Source organism: Hemitrygon akajei, chromosome 14, assembly GCF_048418815.1.
Source record: "Hemitrygon akajei chromosome 14, sHemAka1.3, whole genome shotgun sequence".
NCBI classification, from domain to species: Eukaryota; Metazoa; Chordata; class Chondrichthyes; order Myliobatiformes; family Dasyatidae; genus Hemitrygon; species Hemitrygon akajei.
Genome location: NC_133137.1, coordinates 100,955,740 through 100,971,601, shown reverse-complemented (window position 1 = coordinate 100,971,601; position 15,862 = coordinate 100,955,740). Strand labels below are relative to the sequence as shown.

Genomic DNA, 15,862 nt, shown 5'->3' with positions numbered 1-15,862 from the left:
GACTGGAGGGAGGAGAAGGAGGACAAGCTAGAAGGTGATAGGTGAAGCCGGGTGGATGGATGGGGCGGGGGTGGGGGGGGGGTTGTTAAGTAAAAAGCTGGGAGGTGATAGGTGGAAAGGTAAAGGGAAGGAGAAAAATAAATCTGATAAGAGAGCAGAGTGGACCATGGGAGAAAGGGAAGGTGGGGGGGGGGGGGGGGATACCAGGGGAAGGTGATAGGCAGATGAAGAGAAAAGAGGCCTGAGTGGGGAAAAGAAAGACAAGGGAAGAGAGGAAAATAATAATAAATTGATTACCAGAAAAAGAAATAAATGTTCATGCCATCAAGTTGAAGGCTACCTAGATGGAATATAAGGGCTCCTCCAACCTGAGAGTGGCCTTATTGACAATCCCTGAAGTTTGAAGATAATTTACTTTGGGTGTGTGATGGCTTCCGAAATCGGTGCAGGAACCGTGTGTTCTGACACAGATGGGGTGGGCAAGTGCATGGTTTGTGAGGTGACCCACTGCTTACCCAGGCCTCTGAGGGACCTTGATGCAATCCCTTCAGATTCTCAGCACCATTTCTTTTCCACCCTGAGCTGTCATGGGTCAGAGGTCCTGAGGAGTCAGCGGCAATTCTTTCAGTCTTTTCCCTATCTGCTCAGTTATCTCTTTCTAGAACAGAATTCAGAATATATTGTCTGTTTCAGGAGCGTGTCAACATGCAAAATAAAATGGCCTGGCCTGTATCGCTGACTGAGTGAAACTTGGGGGTCTGGAAGAGGACAATAATATGTTTGCTTATTCTCCAAGGAATTTAGAAGATTTTACAGAGATGATATTGATGGTGATTTCCAGTGCCTTGAGATGCTTGCAAAAGGTTATCATATAGATCATATCAGGATCGTATGGTAGAGCTGGGACCTCTGTTGTTCCAAAGACTGAACTTTATGCACCAAGCACACCACTAAAACGTTTGTACTTGTCCATTCAGATACAAAATACCACCAATGTTGTCTCAGCAAAATCATTAATGTTAACTGGAAGGACATGCAAACCATCGTCTATATTCCTTACATAGCCTGGTCATTCTCGGACAGTTGTGTTGGGCTGGCCATATCATTTGCATGATGGATGCCAGAAACAGACTCTTCATTCCTAAGTCTAGTCAGACAGAGAAAAACATTTAAGTGCAAAGTCCACACTGGGAACCTCAGGTCCATGACGGCTTAAAGAGGAGAAAGAGCGTTCAAGATGGTATTGAGAACTTCAAGGTGCCCAGAAACTCTGCCTGAGCAGCAGAGCGGGGCGTCACCTCCCAAGCTTACCCGTCTGTCTGCCCCATCTGTGGAATACTGCAGTTTCCACGTGGGCCTCATTGGCCTCAGAAACCACAGAGTGTGAACAAGTCATCCTCGTCGTCAAGGGAGTGGATAAGAAGATGAATAGATTGCATTGATAATTGGTGCTGACATCGAAATCTGTGCCGTCACAGTATTATAGAAGCGTGCCAGTATGTATTTCAGCCCTAGCAGTAAACTTAAAAGTTATTCAGAATAAGATGCATGTGAAATGTATGACTGATCGTCACGTTTTTTGGAGCTAATGTTTTTATGGAGCATATAAATTTAAACTGGAATTTAAAGACGGATTAAACTATTTGCAGTGTCAAGCTTTCCTTTCACTTATTCCATAGGGTGGAACACTCATCTCATTTCCAGTTTTTTTTTTAACCCCCCTCTGTATCTTGTAATGCCTTTATTTTAGGTAAAATATTGGGCCAAGATCTCTTCTGGCTCATCAGCTGTATGTCAATTTCCCATGACAATTCTCAAGATGGAGAAGGAAATTCTGCAGGTGCCCTGTTCAACACCATGCTTTCAAAGCAACTCTACTAAAATCAAAATAACACATCATTCAGTCTTTCATTTCCTGCTTTGGGACCTTTACTGACTGTGCCAATAGCCTGCATTGTAGCAATGACTGCATCAAGAATAATTCATTGCCTTGAAGCACTATAGGAATCACGAGGGGGGAAAATAGCACTGCATATATGAAAGTTCTTTTACTTCGTAATTACTTGCCTATCTCTTAAACATCTTGTGACATATGTGCTGATCCGAGATTTAGACAGCCTTTTCTTCACTTACAATTATCCATTTGTTCACAATTCCTGAAACAGAAAGCCTGCTTTGTAGCCATTCAACACTATTATTTAAATATCTTGGTCAGATAATCTTTTAACCTCTTCATCTCCATGGACTATTATATAACATCGCTTTCAATTTGCAATTTTTAATGCATTTTTTATGACCTTTGTACCTCTGGCGAGACCGGTAGTTATGGCCTGTCTCTAGATTTCCATGAATGGAGTCACGTATACACTAGAGCAGGTGAGGAAGGGAGTGTACTTCTCTGAAGTGCTTTAGTAAACCAGAGTGGCTTTCACAACAATCCATGTTATTGTTCATTATTATTAGTTACTAGGTTTTTTAGGGATTTGGTCAGTCAAACCCTCTGCATTACTGATACACTAATATGGTTCAGCAGCATGATAGCATGGCAGTTGTGCAACGCTTTGGCTGCTAGTGACCTGGGTTTAATTCCGCCACTGTCCGTAAGGAGTTTGTATATTCTCCCCATGGTCGCGCGAGTTTCCTTCAAGTGTCAAAGTCAAAGTAAGTTCATTATCGAAGTACATATAAGTCGTCAATAATCAGCTCTTGGTTTTGCTGACGTTGAGTGAGAGGTTGTTTTTGTGACTCCATTCAGCCAAATTTTCAATCCTCTAGCTATATGCTGATTTGTCACCACCTTAGATTTGGACAACAACAGTGGTGTCGTCAGCAAACTTTAATATGGCGTTGGAGTTGTACTTATCCACACAATCGTAGGTATAGAGTGAGCAGAGCAGGGGGCTAAGCACACAGCCTTGCTGATGGTGACTGTGGAGGAGAAGTTGTTGTTAATCCATACGGACTGGGATCTGCAAGGGAGGACATTGAAGAACCAGCTACACAGGGAAGTATCGAGGCCTAAGTCTTGGAGCTTAGTGATTATTTTTAATGGGATGATAATGTCGAAAGCTGAACTGCAGTCAATGAAGGTGCTCCGGTTCCTCCCCACATTCAAAAGATCTGCAGGTCAGTAGCTTAATTTGGTCACATGGGTATAATATAGGGCTATAAGGTTTTTTGAGGAAGATACCAGGAAAGTTGATGAAGGCAAGGCCATGGATGTTGTCTGCATAGACTTCTGCAAGGCATTTGACAAGGTCCTGAATGGGAGGGTGGTCAGGAAGATTCAGTCGATTGGCATTCAAGATAAGGTAGTAAAATTGAAGAAGCCAGAGTGTAGTAGATGTTTGCCTCTTTGAATGGAGGACTGTGGCGAGTGGTTTGCTGCAGGGATTGGTGTATCAGTGTTGGGTCCATGTTTTTTATATATATCTAGGATTCCTAACACTTTTGCACAGTACTGTATTTGTCAATGTGGAGTGGAGAGTGAGTTTGTAAATGTGGAGGGAACAAAGGATGTTGAGAATGGTGAGGGTAGAGTGCCACAGGAGGGTTGTAGGGTATGTGGTGGAGAAAGATTGCCAGGGGCAAGGGTTGGCACAGGTACAAACACACCCAGCCCTGAGACAACAGGAAAGGCCATTTGATTCCAAACAATTGGTTTATTGATCATTGCAGAATGTCTCTGGTGCTTCCTGCTCCCTCCCCTCTTCCTTCCCTTTTCCCATCCATGATTCCCCTCTCCCTGCCCCCTTCCCGGTCTCGCTCTTCAATAGAGAGCATATTGTAATCAGATTTATCATCCCTCACATAGTCATAGAAAACTACAGCACAGAAACGGGTCCTATGGCCCATCTAGTCCAAGTCGAGCCATTTAATCTGCCTAGTCCCTTCGACCTGCAACCGGACCATAGCCTTCCATACCCCTCCCATTTATGTACCTCTCTTAAATGTTGAAATCAAAAATTGCATCCACCACTTGTGCAACAGATCATTCCACACTCTCACTACTCTGAGTGAAGAAATTTCCAACATGTTCCCCTTAAGTATTTCACCTTTCACCTTTAACCCATGACTTCTAGTTGTGGCCTCATCCAACCTGCTTGCATTTCCCCTATTTCTACCCCTCATAATTCAGTATTCCTCTGTCAAATCTCTCCTCAAACTACAATGATTGATTGATAAGTTCGTGGCCTAAGGTAAAGGAGATGAGTTATTAACTTCAAACTTTCTGCATTTTCATTCAAAGGGTTGAACCGCACGTGCATTTAACGAGAGCTGTATAACTCATCTCCTTCTACCGTAGGTCATGAACTTATCAATCACCCATGCTGTGGACCACTTCTACAAAGAAGAGATCCGTATGCTCCACGATCGCTGGACTAAGTGTGTACATGTAGGAGAGAACTATGTTGAAAAATAAATGTGCTAGGTTTTCTAAAATTGACTCGCTTCTACCGTAGGCCACAAACTTATCAATCACCCCTGGTACTACGCTCCAGGGAATAAAGTTCTAACCTGTTCAATCTTTCCATATAACATGGGCCCTCCAGTCTCAGCCACATTCTTGTCAATTCTCTCTAGACTCTTTCAATCTTATTTTCATCTTTCCTGTAAAACTGCACACAGTACTCCAGATTCTCACACAACTGCAACACTGTACTCCCAACTCCTGTACTACGAAGGCCAATGTGCCAAAAGCTTCTACTTGTGATGCCACTTTCAAATGAATTATGGACCTGTATTCCCAGATGCCTGTGTTATTCTACTATGCTCCTCAGTGTCTTAACATGCACTGTGTAAGACCTACCTTGGTTGGCCCTCCCAAAGTGCAACACCTCACACATGTCTGCATTAAATTCCATCTGCCATTTTCCATTCCATTTTTTCAGCTCTTCCAGATCCCACTGCAAACTTTGATATCTTCTTTTCTGTTCACTACACTCCCAATCTTGGTGTCTGCAAATTTGTTAGTCCATTTAACCACGTTATCATCCAGATCGTTGATATGGGTGACAAATATCAATGGACCCAGCACCGATACCTGCAGCACTCCACTAGTCACAGGCCTCCAGTCAGAAAAGGAACCATCTACTACTACTGCTCTCTGGCTTCTCCCACAAAGCCAATTTACTACCTCGTCTTGAATGCCAAGCGACTGAACCTTCTTGACCAACTTCCCATGCGGAACCTTGTCAAATGCTTTGCTGAAGTCCATGTAGACAACATCCACTGCCTTGCCTTCATCAACTTTGCTGATAACTTCCTTGAAAAATTATAAGATTGGTTAGGCATGACCTGCTATGCACAAAGCCACACTGACTATCCCAAATATGTCATTAAATTAGTTTTTTTTTGTGGCAGCTGTACAGTGTAATACATAAAGTTACCACAGCAGTGCTCAAAAGTCTTAGGAACCCGATCTATATATGTGCCTAAGACTTTAGCACAGTACTATGTATTAATGATCTGGATAATAAACTGGATCTGCAAATTTGCGAATAACATCAAGATTGAGGGTGTAGTGGATAGCGAGGAAGATTATTAAAGCTTGCAGTGGGATCTGGACCAGCTGGAAAAAGTCAGGTGGAATTTAACGCAGACAAGTGTGTGGAGTTGCACTTAGGGAGGACCAACCAGGGTAGGTCTTACACAGTGAACAGTAGGGCACTGAGGAGTGTGGTAGAACAAAGAGGTCTGGGAATACAGATTCATCATTCCATAGTCATATAAGTCACAGGTAGATGGGTCCTAATGAAAGCTTTCGGCACATTGGCCTTCGATAATCTTTGTATTAAGTACAGGAGTTGGGATATTATGTTGAAATTGTATAAGATGTTGGTGAGGCCCAATTTGGAGTATTGTGTGCAGTATTGGTCATGTACCTATAGGAAAAATGTAAATCAGATGAAAGTGTGCAGAGAAAATTTACAAGGATGTTGCTGGGACTTGAAGACCTAAGTTCAAGGGAAGAGGTAGACAGAATTATGAGGAATTTAGACAGGGTAAATGTAAGTAAGTGTTTTTCGCTGAGGTTGAGTGAGACTAGAACTAGACATCATGGGTTAAGGGTGCAAGGTGAAATGTTTAAGAGGATCTTCTTTACTCAGGATAGTGAGAGTGTGAAGTGAGCTAGCAGCACAAGTGGTGGATATGCGTTCGATTTCAGGATTTAAGAGAAATTTGGATAGGTGCATAGAGGGGAGGGGTACGTAGGGCTACGGTCCAGGTGCAGGTTGATAGGATGGGGGAGACTAATGGTTTAGAATTAACTAGGTGGGGCGAAGGGCCTGTTTCTCTGGTGTAGTGTTCTATAATTCTATTTTAATTGGGTGGCCCGGGCTTTTTGGACCGAAAGAGCCTGTTATTGTGCTATATTTCTAAATGAAATAAAACATTTAATTTAACCACTGTACCACCCCTATACCCCTGAATCATATTCTTGAAGTTCAGTTACCAAAACCAAACCCAATGTTACACAATATTTTGTTTAACCTCCTTGTTATTTTTAGAGTGAATGATGAGGCACATTTTGACACCTACATAATTCCATTAACTTTCTGTTCCTGATGTGTGAAGCGCAATTCTTTTTGCTGTCTATGTACCATTCTAAAGTTTCAGAAGTGTAGGGTAAATTGGTTTCTGGATGATGTGAGGCTTTTGCCCAAGTTTTCTTTTTCTTCCCACACGAATTTTGTTTTACGGTTCTTTGCAAAATGCTCCAATCATAACATGAAGTTCAAGAGCAGAGGAGAACAGGAAATGAGGGGTGGCCATTTGGCCTGTCAAAACTGCGGATGTTGTAGATCTGTTCAGATTAAAGCATGCATCCAGAATCAACAGGCATATGAGATGTCAAAACACAGTCAAACATTAGCTGATAATCCGTTACTAACAGTAGAGCCATAGGACAGGAAACAAGCTCTACAGCCCATCTAGTCTGAACTGAACTGTTATTCTACCCAATCCCATCAATCTAGACCGTCGTCCTCCATACCACTCCCATCCATGTATTTACCCATAATTCCCTTAAATGCTAAAATTGAATTCCCTATCCACCACTTGCGCTGGCTGCTCATTGTGTGCCTCTGCGTCTGTCTATTTTTTGCTTCTAGTTACTATTTCTGGATTAATCAAATTGGGAATGTGTTTAAGCCCCATCAGCCAAACATTGGTGACTGCTCTGCAACACTATCTTACCCTTGGACCAAATAAAGTTAACTTGAATTTGTTTTGTGGTGTAAACACAAGAGGTTCTGCAGATGCTGGAAATCCAAGGTAATAAACAGCAGGTCAGGCAGCGTCTATGGAGAGGAATAAACAGTCAAAGTTTCAGGCCGAGACCCTTCATCAGGACTGGCCATGTTTTATTTATACCCTGAAGATGTGTTGCGAATATAATGAAAAGAAGCAAGTGGATTTTTATCCTGTGAGAGACACATTAGCAATGTGGCTGTGACTGACCTGTAAATAAACCTTTATAGTTTTGTAAAAAGAAGCAGAGAAATGGATATTGAGCAACCCAGAGACACTAATTTGAATTTGTTTAAATAATTAAATAAAAAGCTAGTATCAGCTGTGGTTACCATGAAAATAGATTCTAGTAAAAAAAATCAATCATATTCACAAGTAGCCTTCATGGAAGGAAATCTGCCGTCCTTACCTGCCAAAATGGCCTTGCAATTCCTGAGGCGATTAAGGTTGGACAATGAATGCTGGTCTTGAACTGTGCACATTGCCAATTAGCCAAATGAGAACAATAAAAGGTTCATTAGGTGAATATGTTGTGTTTATTGAAATGTATTATCTTAATGAGAATGTGGAAACTTAGGTAGACGTACTGCAAGAGCACGTTTCTAGCAAATCGCTTAATTGACCTTGGTTACCCTTCTCATTTATTTTCTCATAAATATATGTGTCTTGTTTCCTTTCTTACTTTAGAGCCTTCTGGGGAAAGGAGGTTAACACAGATTCCAGACTCATCAAAAAGCCCTCATCATCTATTTCGCCAACGGATCACCTTTCAGAAGTAATCAAAGTAACTCGACAAAGGCATCAGGACATTATGGGAAAGAGGAAACAAAGGGCCATTATCACCACAGTAACAGCAGCAGCAAGCACCCTCATTTTAATTGGTGGGGATGTGTTTGGCACAGTTGTGAACGGCTTAACAACCTGTCAAGCTTCTAGTCCTACCAAGAATGCGTTCAGCTTTTCTGTTATTGTTCTGTCCTATGACATTATATGGAATATTTTGTTTTGTTTAATATGAGGCCTTTGAAACATTCTAACAATAATGTGATTAAATCTGTCTTTCAAAGATCAAAATACAGCTGACTTGTCTGAAGCTACTAGGTTCTGTCTGAGCTTCTGATGCACAAAATATCTTGTTATTTTGAGTGTACATATTGCAGAATGCAGTAGTTTTATTAATTTCTGAGTCCCCTTACTGAACAACATTCCAGACATTGCTTGCACATTATGATCTTTGAGCTGTACTAGGATGAGATAGTTCATTATAATCTGAGCCAGAAATGAGCTCTTTAAAATTACTCGTCTCATCAGGAATGCACTTCATTGAAGCTTAGTGCCTGGACTTGTGTCATATTAAAAGAGGGAGCCAACTGGCCCCAGTTCAGGTTGTCCCCAACAATCTGTTGAGTATTATTCCTCATGATTTCACACAGGTTTAGCGTCTAGTTGCTTTAATATTGAGAGCTGCACTCAGTAGCCACTTTATTAGGTAAGCATGTACACCTTCTCAATAATGCAACTCAATGCACAAAAGCACGCAGACACGGTCAAGAGGTTCAGTTGTTGTTCAGACCAAACATCCGAATTGGGAAGGAATGTGATCTAAGTACGTGTGACTGTGGAATGATTGTTGGTGCCAGATGGGGTAAGTATTTCACAAACTGCTGATCTCCTGGCATTTTCACGCACAACATTTTCCGGAGCCGGTCTTTCCAGCCTGGGGTTCACGGAGAGGTCCATGGCATTAAAAAAAAATTGGGAACCCCTGCTCTAAAGTTTACAGAGCGTGGTGCGGAAGAAACAAAAACATCCAGTTCTGTGGGCAAAAACATCTTGTTAATGAATGAGGTCAGAGGAGAATAGCCAGACTGATTCAAGCTGACAGGAAGGTAACCGAAACTCAAATAACCATGCATTACAACTGTGATGTATAATACATTGATCCGTGCGGTTTTCCTTTCCACAGGATACCTCCTTCTTCAATGAATGGGGATTCGCTTCCTCCACTGCATCTCCTCCACGCTCGCCCTATGTTCCTTCACAGTGACAGAGTTCCCTTTGTCCTTACCTACCACCCCATGAGCATCTACATCCAATACACCATTCTCCGCAACTTCCGCCATCTCCAAAGAGATCCTACACCGAACCTCCCCATCCCTCTGCTTTCTACAGGTATCGCTCCTCTCATGATACCCTCGTCCATTTGTCCCTCCCCACTAATCTGCCTCCAAGCACTTATCCCCACAAGTGACCGATGTGCTACACCAGTCCATTCACCTCCTGTCTCACCTGCATTCAAGGTGAGACAACGATTCACCTGTGAATCTGCAGGAGACATCTATTGTGTTCGGTGCTCCCAGTGTGGCCTTCTCTGCATTGGTAAGAACTGTTGTAAACTGCTTCATCAAGCAGCTCCACTCCATCCGCCAAAAGTGAAACTTCCCAGTGGCCAAATATTTTAATTTCCATTCTGACATGTTGGTCCATGGCCTTCTCTTTCCCACCCTCAGGGTGAAGGAGCAACACATTATATTCCATCTGGGTAGCTTCCAACCTGATGGCATGAATATTGATTTCTCCTATCAGAAAAAAATTTCTCGCCCCCTCCTCTCTTTTTTGATTCCTCTTTTCACCTGCCTACCACCTCTCTGGATCCCTTCTTTCTTCCCTTTCTCTTATGGTCCACTCTCTTCTCCTATAATATCTCTTCCTCTCCAGCCCTTTGCCTTTCCTATCCACCTGGCTTCACCTATTACCTGCTAGCTATCCTCCTTCCCCTTCCCTCATCTTTTATTCTATCGTCTTCCCCCTTCCTTTTCAGTCCTGAAGAAATATCTCAACCCAATTCAGCGACTGTTTTTTCATTTCCATAGATGCTGAATTCCTCCAGCATTTTGAGTGTTTTTCTTTGAATTTCTAGCATCTGCAGGATTTCTCATGTTTTTGATCCTTGCAGCAGAAGACCACGAGTGTTTCTCCTGTACCAAATAAAATGTAAACTTGCACTCTAACTTGGAGATATGGTTTCACTCTGAAAGTGGACTGGGAGAGCATTTTCTCCAGGGGATCTCATTTCAAATTTGGGTCCTGCAGACTACAGACTATATTCTTCAGGGCAATTGTGAAAGAAAAGCGTTTTCTACCAGTTCTGCAGCCAGAGTATGAATGTGCCTTTGGAGCTGCAGGACACTGCCTAGGATGGATACAGTGGTTCATTTTATCCTCAGGCACTCACACCACAACAGGGGACGCAGAAGAACTCATTTTTCTGTGCACTGATATTAATGTCTTTGTTTTACTTCGACCTGGAAATAATATATTCTACTACAGGACAGAACACATTGAGACTTTGTTTATTTGATGTGAGGTGAGAGCTGACCATGGATATTGGGTCCTAGCTGTCTAGATGCACTAACCTGGGCAGTACAATATGGAGAGCAAGCTGTTGCCCATGTAGCAAGCTCCCCCTCCCCACGCATCTGATGAACCCAAAGGAACGGCAGAGACCGATACAGTTTGGTACCAGCAGCATCGCAGGAGTTGCCAGTCAGCATTGACTCAATATAGGACTGCCTTACGGACTCCAGCTCTGGATTTCTCCCTCAAGAGTTTATTCCCAAAGCCAATTCCCATGAGTGGGTGTAGCCGCAAGGCAGTGGAGGTTTAATATCAGAGTTTTCCTTCTCCTTAGATGAACCGCCAACCACAGCTGACAAGCCCCATCTGCCCGATGCAATTGGTATTAAGGCACCAGTAACCCCCCCTTTGCCCCTTCTCCTCTCAGTAGAAATGGTTCCTCTGGTTTGGTAGCTCAGCCATACGTAAAGGTCAGGAGCTGGACTTGGTTATCAGAGGCTATTTGAGGTGCACACCATTGGGAGCATTTAATAGGTAGTGGGAGTTTGTCCCCATTATCACCTCTGGCTATAACAACCTTATGGAACTTTTTCATTTAAAATGCCCTTTATAATCAAAAATTGCCCTTTTTATGGAATACAGTGTTGGAAATGTGTGATAATGCATTTTGGTAAAAAGAACAATAGTGCAGACTATTATCTAAATGGGGAGAAGGTTCAAACACCAGACGTGCAGAGGGACTTAGGAGTCCTTGTGCAAGACTCCCCAAAGGTTAATTTACAGGTTGGGTCTGAGATAAAGAAGGCAAATGCAATGTTGGCATATATTTCAAAGGGAATGGAATATAAAAGCAAGGAGATAATACTGAGGCTTTATGAGACACTGTCCCACTTGGTGGCACAATAATATCAGCACCGGACTCCAGAGCGAAGGTTGCCGAGTTCGAATCCAAGTCGAGTGGAGCATTGAGCTAGCAACTTGGCCTTGTAAAAACAAGAATAGTTTGCTACAGAAACACCATCATGATGGTTCCCTGATAACTCCACTGCTGAGTTAAGGGCTATTCTTCTTTATAAGACACTAGGCAGGCCACACTTGGAGTATTATCAGCAGTTTTGGGCCTCATATCTCAGAATAGATGTGTTGTCATTGAAGAGAGTCCAGAAGAAATTCACAAGGATGATTCTGGGAATGAAGGGGTTAATGTATGAGGAGCATTTGGCAGCTTTGGGCCTGTACTCACTGGAATTTAGAAGAGTGCAGTGGTATCTCATTGAAACCTATCGAATTTTGAAAGGACTAGATGGAGTGGAAGTGGAGAGGATGCTTCCTGTGGTGGGGATATCCAGAACTAGAGGGCACAGCCTCAAAATTGAGGGTTGACCTTTTAGAACAGAGGTAAGGAGGAATTTTTTTCGCCAGAGAGTAGTGAATCTGTGGAATGCTCTGCCACAGACTGTGGTGGAGGCCAAGTCTGTGGCTATATTTAAGGCAGAAGTTCATAGTTTACCGATCGGTCAGGGCATCAAAGGGTATATATGGTGGGAAGGCAGGTGTATGAGTTTGAGTGGGATCTACAATCAGCCTTGATGGAATGGCGAAGCAGACTCAATGGGCTAAGTGGCCTAATTCTGCTCCTATGTCTTATGGTCTTTTGTATTTAAGACTGTGTTGGTCATTGTCACAAATGACACATTATTCTATATATTTCGATGTACATGTAATAAATAATGTTAAGCTAACCTAATCTAAATAGTGATTTCAATTGCCCCTTTATGTATATAGAGGGGTAATTGAAATCAGAGATAATGGCAAATATTAAGTAAAGCATAAAAGAGATTTGTAAAAAATGCAAGGCAAAGAGTAACTGATATTTATCAATAGACATCAAGTAAGTGAAGCATTTTGTTAACATATTGATTTAAAAAAAACATGGTGTTACTAGGGCCACGAACAGTTAACAGCAGCTATTGTATCACACTTCAGTTAGTATTTAAAAGGGAAATAACAGAGGTGGACATGATGTTTGATGGTGGGTTAGTAATACAGTAAGGGCACTTAAAATAGAAAAAGGGATATATTAAATAAAGTAATCAAACTTGGGAGGATGAAAGTCCTGGTCTGGTTGAATTGCATTCACATTAAAAAGAGAGATAACAGAGACATTACTGCTCCTAGTTAATAACTTTCTAGACCTGGGCATAGTGTTAGAAGACTGATGGGTAACATAACACAGTTATTAGTAAGGGAGATTGAACATGCCTGGGAAATTATAGACTAGTCCTTAATATCAGACGGATGGAATATCTTCTAAAGAGAACATCTAGAAATGAAAGGTATAATAATGAAAGGTCAGCTGAGATTTCCAAAGGGAAAATCTTGCATGACCAAACTTATTGAATTTTTCTTGAAATGGGAACTGAAAAAGAGAAGATAATGGTAATGCAGTATGTAATTTGGATTTTTAAAAGGCCTCCAATGAGGTACCTCATTAAAGACTAATGAATGTGGAGTTCAGGGACATGGAATGGATTGCTCAGTGGCTTCACGGCAGAAAGCAAAGAGCAGGATTAGAGTATTTCTTCACAATGGTCGAAGGTGGGCCGAGCTGTTCCATGGGGATCCACGCTGGGACCATTAATGATCACGATTCACATTGATGATTTGAACTTTGGAATGAGAAGCACGGTTCCTAAACTTGTCAATGTTACCAAGGAGCAGTTAGATAATTAATAGTGAAGGGGACTGAATCAGAAATAGGTTTAATATCACTGGCGTATGTCGTGAAATTTGGTGTTATGCAGCAGCAGTACATTGCAAAACATCATAATAAGAATTAAATAAGTGTGTGTGTGTGTATGCTTTAAAAGTTTAATTAAGCAAGTAATGCAAAAAGACAAGAAAAAAAGTAGTGTAGCAGTGTTCATGGGTTCAATGTCCATTCAGAAATCGGATGGCAGAGGGGGAGAAACTGTTCCTGAATCGGTGAGTGTGTGCCTTCAGGCACTGTACCTCCTTCCTGATGGGAGCAATGAGAAGACAGCATGTCCAAGGTGATGGGGCCCTTACTGATGGATGTCACCTTTTTGAGGCATTGCTCCTTGAAGATGTCCAGGATGCTGAGGAGGGTGTTGCCCCTCCCCCAACCCCCTTACCAGATGGTGCTGCAGCCTGTTAGAATGCTCTCCATGGTATATCTAGCAATTTGCGAGTGTGGTGACATGCCAAATCTCCTCAAACACCTTATGAAACATAGCTGCTGTCATACCTTCTTTGTAACTCCATCGATGTGTTGGGCCCAGGATAGATCCTCAGAGATGTTGACACCCAGGAACTTGAAATTGCTCACCCTTTCCATTAATGACCCCTTAATAAGGTCTGGTGTGTCTTACCCTTTCTGAAGTCCACAATCAATTCTTTGGTCTTACTGACGCTGAGTACAACGTAGTTCCTGTGACACTACTCAACCAGCTGACCTATCCCACTCCTGCACGGCTTCTCATCACCATCTGAAATTCTGCTGACAGTAGTTGAATTGTCAACACATTTATAGGTGGTGTTTGAGCTGTGCCTAGCCACAGTCATGGAACTATAACAAATTACAAAAGAAAAGAAAACTAAGAGATAGAATTCAAATGTAGGCAAGATGATACCAGTCTGTATTGGTTGTTATTGTGTATAGTACTGTGTATACATTGAGCCAGATTGTGAAGACAGTGTGCTTATGAGTACATAGAGAGCAAACATCAAACTTATTAATACATCCCATCATCTGTGCCCACACACTCCTTCATGAAGTTCAAAATACATAGGAAAGAAGACACAAACATCAGGCCTCCCACTTTGTCCCTGCATTTGTCAGTGAGTCCAGGAACACTGCGTACAAATCAAGCTGAAGTGCCAAAAGTCTTCCAATCTGGCCCTTCAATGATACACCGGACAGTGATCCCTTTTGTTGGATAGGACTGCCAAACTTTGCTGGAAATGTGACTAACTGCTGTTTTTGTTGTATTAATATTGATAGGTTAATTAATTTGTCAGTTGTATATAAGTATTTAATTTTTAGTGATAAGTGTGTAACTGTTTCTAACTATCTCTGAATATGAGTAACACTTGGAGACAGTGGAAAGTCCTTCTGTGGTAAGGCTGTTGGGATACTCCCTGGACAAGCCTTCACTTTGGACTGCACAAGGACTGCTCTCCAACTACAGTCAGCTCAGCTTGTAACTGATAATAGTGAGTCTTCCAGAGCTTTAAGGCAAGCTTGAGGACTCCAGTGCAATCTTCTTTGTTATAGACAATCTATCTTTTTGGAAGCCCTTCAGGGTCAAGGATGACTTCCATCCATTCTAGTTCTGTGGCTCGCAGTTGGTTCATGAGACCCGTGCGACATTGGAGGGGTGAGGGAATGGAGTGGAGGGGTAAGTGAGTTTGAGAGGCAGTGCATTCCATGCAGCATTTACCCAGAAGCTGGGCAAATTCTGAACACATGAAATTGATGCCTTGGTTCCATCCTGAATGTTTACTCCTCCACTTTCAACATCCATGGGTCAGGAATCCCAAAGTTAATGGGGATATTGCAATTTTTTTCCAAGTAGATCCAAGAGAATCCTTGAACCTTTTCCTGGTTCTTGTGACAGGGCTGGGAAAAGAACTTCTCATTCCAGTGCCTGGTATCGGGCATGGAATACTGTATTAATTTATTATTGGATCCCATGCAAGGCTTATTGAGAAAGTAAGGAGGCATGGGATCCAAGGGGACATTGCTTTGTGGATCCAGAATTGGCTTGCCCACAGGAGACAGAGTGGTTGTAGATGGGTCATATTCTGCATGCAGTGGTGTGCCTCAGGGATCTGTTCTGGGATCCCTTCTCTTTGTGATTTTTATAAATGACATGGATGAGGAAGTGGAGGGATGGGTTAGTAAGTTTGCTGATGACACAAAGGTTGGAGGTTTTGTCGATAGTGTGGAAAGCTGTCAGAGGTTACAGTGGGACATTGATAGGATGCAAATCTGCAGAAGTGGCAGATGAAGTTCAACCCAGATAGTGTGAAGTGGTTCATTTTGGTAGGTCAAATATGATGGCAGAATATAATATTAATGGTAAGACTCTTGGCAGTGTGGAGGATCAGAGGGATCTTGGGGTCCGAGTCCATAGGACACTCAAAGCAGCTGCGCAGGTTGACTCTGTGGTTAAGAAGGCGTATGGTGTATTGGCCTTCATCAATCGTGGAATTGAAGTTAGGAGCT

General features: G+C 42.3%; 1 protein-coding gene across 1 annotated transcript in view; it reads left to right on the top strand.

Moving 5' to 3' along the window:
- Positions 1 to 8,347, top strand: part of chchd3a (coiled-coil-helix-coiled-coil-helix domain containing 3a) — a 298,399-nt gene extending 290,052 nt beyond the window's left edge. The window contains exon 8 of the mRNA XM_073066790.1: positions 7,942 to 8,347. Coding sequence (XP_072922891.1) covers positions 7,942 to 7,965 — 24 coding nt within the window. The 3' untranslated portion in view covers positions 7,966 to 8,347. The remainder of the gene's footprint in view (positions 1 to 7,941) is intronic.
- Positions 8,348 to 15,862: the final 7,515 nt, after the last annotated feature.